This window comes from Sorex fumeus, unplaced genomic scaffold (genome assembly GCF_029834395.1).
Source record: "Sorex fumeus unplaced genomic scaffold, SorFum_2.1 ptg000098l, whole genome shotgun sequence".
In the NCBI taxonomy this organism is placed as follows: Eukaryota; Metazoa; Chordata; class Mammalia; order Eulipotyphla; family Soricidae; genus Sorex; species Sorex fumeus.
In genome coordinates, this window is record NW_026606155.1 from 20830160 (window position 1) to 20837634 (window position 7475).

Here is a 7475-nt window from a genome sequence, read left to right on the forward strand (position 1 = left end):
GGTGGGTATGCAAGTGACCGCAGGCGGCCTGTTGCTGCAGAAGGACAGTGATGAGGCAGAGCAAGGGGCAACAGGGTTCACAGGGGAAGACCCCAGGGGCACCGGTAGGGTTAGAGGTAGGTGAGGCGCCAACGAGAAGAGAGTGAGTCAAAGTGAAGGAGGTCTTGGGAGCCAAAGCCTGGGAGGGTTCCCAGTAGGAAAGGTGGAAGGCAAAGTCAAGGAGGCAGGAGATACTGGGGGGGGGGGGGGGGTGGAGTTGGAGGGGGGCAGAAATAACACCAGGAGGGAGACTAAGCTGCAGGGGAGGGCTGTGCGGTCCCAGAGCACAGAACCATCTCCCAGGAATCCTGGCACACGAAACACCAAACCTGTTCTTGGAGCTTAGGAATTATCTGGGCTGATCTCTCTCCTGGAATCTCAAAGGATGTAGGTCAACCAGCCTCAGAAAATAAATAAATAAATAAATAAATAAAAAATGAAGTCGATCCAGAAGTCAAGGAGCAACAGGCCAGAAATAAACCCTAAGATTAAGAACAGGTAGAGAGAGAGAGAGAGAGAAAGACAGAGACAGACAGAAGAAAAGTGCCTGCCATAGAGGCAGGCTGGTGTGGGGGTGAAGGGGAGGCAGGAGAGAAACTGAGGACACTGGTGGTGTGAAATGTATACTGGTGAAGGGACAGGTGCTGGGACATTGTATGACTGAAACCCAACCATGGAGCCGAGGCAGATAAGAGCAAGAACACTGAGGCCCGCTGGCCTGAGTGTGAGTCCCAGGTATGGTCCCCACGAGCTGTGTGATCTTGGGCCAGGTCCCTGATGTCTCTGTGTCTCATGTGCTCAGCTGTCACGTGGGAATATTATTCTTGGTCCTGACAGGCTGCGAGAGCGTTCCATCAGTTTGTCATTGGAAAGTACCTGGAACAGCGCCTGCACCTAACGCCTGTGGAGTGAGCACAGCCCCAGGGGCCTTCTTTCCCCAAGAGCCCCAATGCGGGGTGACCTGGAGCTCAGTCCCCACCTAGCACACATCTGCCGTTCTGATGGCCTCAGAGGACTCTTCTCTCCTCTTCCCCACTCCTAGGGCTGCAGCCCTGGGGGCAGGCCATCCTGCCTGAAAGGGAGCAAAGTGGGGCAGGTCCGGACTGGATACAGAGGTGCAGAGATGAGGGCTGGCCCCTGCCCTTTGCCTTGCTTCCTCTGACGTTCTTGTCCCTGCTGCAGACAGGAACACGGCGGCAGAGGTTATTGGCACCCCGGCACCACCTAACCAGCTATGTTCCTCCCGGAGCCAAGGGGAGATCTTCTGAGCCCTCTCTCCCTGCACTGCGATCTTTCCAAGAAAACAATAAGGGGTGGCAGACCTCAGCCCTGCAGAGTCATCCCAGTCCCAGAGGAAACTGGAAGCTTTCTCTGGAGACATTTACTCTTCCCCAGAGATCAGAGAAATGCGTTTGCAAGGCCTGACTCTCCCCTGACTGAAAGTAGGTGCTCAATAAACCCACTTCAGGCCTGTCAGCGGGATCTTATCTGGAAGCCACGAGAAGTGCCCAGAAAGGCCTTGACGGGCCTCTCTCTGTCCTCTCTGCCCACTCGCCTCATCACTGCTCCTTGAGGTCAGATGCTCACAGCTCCATATGCAATACAGACATGCCAACCAATTATAACAAAACATTTTGGCCCTTTTTAAAGAAGTGTATTGGTGAGCTGGAGCTTTGGAAGGGAGCTCTGGAACTGAAATCTCGGGGTCACAACAAGAAAACAGACTTGAAAATGTCCCCACTCTGGTGGGACTTGGCAAAGCACCCCCCCCCCCCCCACACACACACACTCCATCCCCCAAGCCAGCAATGAGTGTAAGAAACAGGCGAAAATTCCAGCCCTGGGTTGCTAAGGCATTTGTTTCTGCTGAGATTCAAGAGGCCAAACCACATGCATGCACAAGAACGTGTGCGCCTGCGCATGTGCACACATACACGTGTGCATGCGTACACACACACACACACACACACACACACACGCACACGCACGCACATGGAGCTTGGCAGCCCGTAAGTTCCAGAGCTGGTAACACAAGCCACGGAACCGACTGCCAAGACAAGCAACAGAATGAGCCAGGCCCAGTTTCATTGGCCACCATACGCTGCATATGGCCCGGGCCGCAGCCAAAACAGTGTTCTCACCCTCCTCAAAGGCATAGGAGACCCTCTGTTTTCAAACACACCTCCACAGAGCCTTAATTAAAGGAAAATGGAAAAATAATGTGCCTGCTGCTCTCCCCCTGCCTAGAGAGGTATGCACACACACATGCCCATACACACTCACTCTATTTTTCTCTTCCTCCCATTTTGGTTTCAAACATAATTCATTCGCATGGAAAAAAAAAAAGGTCAACTGCATCCTGCAGCAGAAAGCAGGGGTGGGGATGGTGGGAGTGGATGGAGGGGGGGGGGTAGTGTGTGTGGAGGGATGTAGCTTGCCCTCAGCACTGGCTCCAACTGCTCAAGTTGAGCTGAGACTGAATGAATACAGAGCAAGCCAGCCGGGGCACTGGCCCTGGCCCCTCTCCTCCAGAGTGGAGCTGGAAATGGAGACACTCGTCCGAGCAACATTGCAACACCAGCTGCCCCAACGCAAACAAAGCTGAGCGAACCTAACCTTCCAACCCATCCTGCCAGGGCTTCTGCAGGTTGGCAAAGATGCCCAAGCGCCCTGCCTACAGGTGGGGGAGATCACAACGCCTGGTGGCTAGGCAGACAGGGGATGGGGAAACCTGGTCCAGCCCTGTCCCTTCCTAGAGGACAGTTGTCACTGATCACATCTCCTGGGAGGTGGCTGCCGCCAAGACAGGAAAAAAGCCAGAGGCCTCTACACGCATGCCTTCCAGCGGCTCTGCAAATCTCGCAGCACCCAGCTCTTCAGGAAGATTCTGGAGCTGCCTGCAGTCCTGAACGGAAGCCAAAGTCGAAAGGGAACAGAAGAGCCTTTGAGAAATCCGTCCTCCCCGTTTGAAACAAGGCAAAACCTGAACCAGCCAGCGGCCTGGCCAAGAGATCTTCCTCCTCTTCCCCAGTGCTCCTGGGTTTCCATAAAACCAGGGCCAGGCTCACACCTGATACCTGGTTAAACTCTCCTCCAGAAACCTGCAAAGGAAGATAAGGCAGGCACCCAAGCAGCAGCCGGATTTGCTGGAAAGATGAAAGCTAGGGGAGGTGTTTTTCAAAAGCCTCGAGGGGAAAGGGTGCGGGAAGGGCGATGCTCTGGGAACACAGTTCAGAGCCAGGCCCTACAGGACACAGAAGGCACCCACCCACGGTGCCTGGCCTTCTGCAAACTGCGTACCCCCGAGAGGAAACCTGGGCATGCACACCCACGCATTCTGCAAGCCCTTTTCTGACACACCGACCTGAGCAAGGCGTGGACGGGCCCCAGTCGGATGTCCGGGGCACCCAGTAGAGTGGGCAGCACAGCGGTCTGCCACCTGGCATTCTCATCCGCCCATGCAGAGAAACCCAGAGCTCCCTGCCTCCTTGCTCCTCCCGCTGACCCAAGGCCAAGCCAAGTCCTACCACCCAGACTCCAGGGGTCCAGGCTCGGTCCCCCACCTCCTTCCAGGGGAGGGGCAGCCACGGGTCCTCTAACCTGAGCTGGATGGGAGGCAAGGGCTGGTCACCGGGCAGGTTACCCTCCTTATGTAACCTGGTGTGTGAGATAAGGGAACCTCAAAAGGCCTTCGGGATCGCCCCTGGACCGGGAGAGACATCCTCTTCATCGGATGGAGACCCCTCCCCAACCCTTCTCCCTAGCCCCCGCACCCGGTCCTCCGGGCGCCACGCTCCCTCTGGGCGAAGTGGGCGAGAGCAGGCACCCCTCTGGGGCTGGTCCCCTGTCATCCCAGCGCCGCCGGCACTGCGCGCAGCAGCGCTGGGGCCTCTCACCGCCCGCCCTCGCCCCGGTCCCGGGTGCTCACTCACCCGCCTTCCCCGCCGCCCCAGGGGCGCACTTCTCTGCACCCCGACGCGGGAGGACCCCAGGAAGGCTCGGGGAGAGCCCGGTGGGGGCTGCCGGGAAGCGGACGAAGGACGGAGCCTCCCCGGGTGCGAGCCTCCCCCTACCCGCCCCCAGAGAAGCCCCCGATTCCCCAGACGCGGGGAGCCAGGGGCCGGGGCTGCAGCGCCCCGCACCCGCCGGGACAGCTCGGGGTGCAGGAGGCTCTCCCGCGGGTTCCGGGGCTCCGCCCGCGCCCGGACGCCCCGGTCCCAGGGGTCCCGCAGCCGGCGCGCCCCCTTCCCCGGTCGCCCCCCGCGCGCGCGCGCGCCCCGGAACCCACCGTGCAGAAGCCGCGGGCGGAGGCGGCGCCCCCGGGGCCCGGCTGCCGGCGCCGTGCCCACGCCGCGCCGCTGCCTCCCGGCGGCCGCCGAGCTCCGCCCGGTGCCCAGGCCCGTCCCGGCCCGGGAGCCGCCGCGGCGCCAGCCCCGCCGCCGCCGCCAGCGCCCCCCGTCGCGCCGCCGAGCGTCCCTCGCGTCCGCAGGCTGTGGCGGGCGGCGGGACGGGTTGCATCAGCCCCGGCTATATAGCGGCCCCTGGGCGGCGGGGAGGGGTCGGGAATGCGGAACCGGCCGGGCTGCCAGCTCCAGACGTCAGAGGGGACGGAGAGGAAGGGAGGGAGGGGACAGGGCAGGCGGGAGGGCGTGTGGATCCGCCGCCGCACACCCACTGACCTTCACCTCCCCGCACGCCGTTCGCGCCCTCCTCCCGTGCGCGCCGGCCCCGGCTCCATCGCGGCCCCCCGGCTCCCCGCCCCGCGCGGCGCGCGCGAAAGCAGGACGCGGCGAGCGCTTATGTAAGAGCATCCCCCGCGGCCCGCGGCCCGCCGCCCGGCTCCCACCCCCGACACCCGGGCCGGCCGGCCCGTGCCCAGCCCTCCACCTCGGGCCCCCGGCGGCGCCGAGCGAGCCCCGCACGGGGACCCGGGCGCCTCAGCACCGTGTCAGCCCTGCACTCGGAGCGCCCGGGGAGGCGGGGACCTCGCCAGCCCGGTCCCGGGTGGGAAAGGATGGGCAGAAGGGGAAGGCCTGGGGGTGCCTCTCCCGCCCACCACTCGTCCACCCCGCCCCACCCCCTTAAGCCCTGCCCTGGAGGGCCCGGGGTTGCACCCCGGAGCTTCCTGTCCCGTCCACCTTTGGAGGGTCTCAGCTGGCCCGCGATGGCCTTCTTCCAATGAACAAACATTGCTCCTGCCGCTCCACTGTGCCAAGGCCCAGCAGCTAGAGAGGCACCTGACCCCTTGCTTGGCACCACGGTTGGTTGGCATCTCCCGTTTCCAGACCACCCCCCCCCCGCCCCCATCCAACCCCCTACCTGCCGGCCTGCCTTCACCCGTTGGAAGTGACAGTGTTTATATTCTGTGCCCTTCAGCCTCCTTCTCAGACTGATGTCAGCTCATCACACGCAGAAGAAAGGAAGTGAAAGAAAAAGTTCATGCTTCTTGGAGTGCAGCTGGTCAGAGTGAAAGGAACAACAGGGCTGCAGGCAGATGGGAGCAACTGAGCAAAGCCTCAGTCGCCCTGCCTCTCCGGGTGCCGGGCTGGGGGTGGGCTGCTCCTCATCCCCCCACCGTAGGGAGGGCCACCTGGAGGAGAGGCAGAACCTGGGGACCGGAAACCCCACCAGGGCTCACCTTCACTGCCTGCTCTCACCCTCCAAACAGCCAAGTTAGCAAGAAAAGGAAAGGTCGGTCCTGTCAGTACAGACTAAAATGTGCTGTCATTTGATCACCCTGTGCCCCCATGATGATCAACTCCAGAAAGACCAGCGACATGACACCTTGACTGCAGCTGGGACAGCAAAGTCAGCTTCTCAGAGACTGCCCTGTGAGGTGTCCCGGGAGCCTCAGCTCCGGACGTGTATATGGAAGAGAACACAGAACAGAACGTGACTTTCTGTGCCTACGTCTGGGACTGTGAACAAACTAAGCTGATGTATGCGGGGGGACTAGTAATGAATGTGTGTGGTTAGAGCGAGTCCTCTCCCGGGCCTACTTTGGACTTGGCTGGGCCACCCACTCTGACTCCCCAACACTTTAAATAAGTTGCAGGGGTGACCCCGAGGGGGTAAGCTGGGTCCAATGTTTTGGAGGAGATGTTTTTCTGCAAACATAGCTTGGACTTCCTCTCCAACCCCATTGCCCTCTGCCAGGTGGGTCTGCAAGGCTCATTGCCTCTGGAAGTGATGGGAGGGAGAGGTTTAAGCTGGCTCAGCTGTAGGGACACTGGACTGCCTCTCCCTTCCTCATTGGTGGAGGTCAGCTATCACATGATCCAGCCTAAGGCAGTTTGGTTTCTTGTGTTTGGGGAGCCACACCCTCCCCAATGCAGGGGCCACTCTCGGCTCCGTGTTTGAGAGTCATACCTAGAGGTGATCAGATGACTGTGCAGTGTTGGGGATAGAACCCAGGCCTGCTGCCTGCATAGCAAGCGCTCAGCGGGTTAATACACTTCACTCTGACCAGTTGTCTAGTTCAAAGCTGTCCAGTAGCCCAAATGAGTTTGATGAGATTAGGACTTTTTTTTTTTTTTTGTGGGTCTGTTGGGAAGAGAGACTGCCAGAAGCTGGACCTGAAATTGCCAGGAGTTTCCAGGTAAAAAGGCATCCAGTGAGGGTAAAGCTCGCTGGATGCCTTTTACCTGAGAGGTGAGGGAGGTCAGCGATGGGAGTGAAAGATGCATTGTCTGAGCTCCTGATTTAACCCACCTCTGGATCCTTGACGGAGGAATCAGCAAATGCTGGCCAACTTAAGACTGTCAGGTTTTAAACCTTAGCAGACATTCAAGAATCTCAAGCCCTTTGCAAACAGGAAAAGGTAAAGTGGCAAAGTAATGAGTTCTGCAGACTTGTTCAAAGGAGGAAGTGATAGTTCTAAATAATCAACTGGCCTTCCTATGAGCATTTATTGAAACTCTATTATATGCCTAAGTGGTACACAAAGTTTAAAACACAGCTCTTCGCAGCCCGCACCTCCCAGCGAATTAGGGAGACTAACTTGGACACTAATAAACAGTGACACCAAGACCAGATATGCGACAGAGGCTGGAAGCGCTGTAGGAATTCAGTAGGATTGCTGCTCTGAAAAATGTTTCTTTGGGCCAGAGAGAGAGAGAGAGAGAGAGAGAGAGAGAGAGAGTATAAGACGTGCAGAAGTCCTGGTAAAATCCCTGGCAAGGTCTAGTCTCCGGAATTCTGTCAGCATCCATCCCCAAACAGAACCATACTCTCTGAGATTGCTGTGTGTGTCCGCCCACAAACAAAAGGTCATTTTTTAAAATGTTCCATTCATTGTTTTGTTTGTTTGTTTGTTTTGTTTGGAAGAGGGATGGTCAGTCCACTGAAGCATCTCTCTCCAGCTCTCATTCCATTCTTTCCTTTTTTTTTTTTTTTTTGGAGGGGGGAATACACAGCAGTGCTTAAGGATTACTCCT

General features: G+C 58.6%; 1 protein-coding gene across 3 annotated transcripts in view; it reads right to left on the reverse strand.

Annotated features, from left to right (window-relative positions):
* JDP2 (Jun dimerization protein 2) overlaps window positions 1-5255 on the reverse strand; it is a 42630-nt gene extending 37375 nt beyond the window's left edge. The window contains exon 1 of one of the 3 annotated variants that reach the window (XM_056133849.1): window positions 5178-5255. In XM_056133849.1, the coding sequence (XP_055989824.1) occupies window positions 5178-5229 (52 nt within the window). In that variant the 5' untranslated portion in view covers window positions 5230-5255. The other 2 variants (XM_056133850.1, XM_056133851.1) reach the window with 2 other exon arrangements.
* Window positions 5256-7475: the final 2220 nt, after the last annotated feature.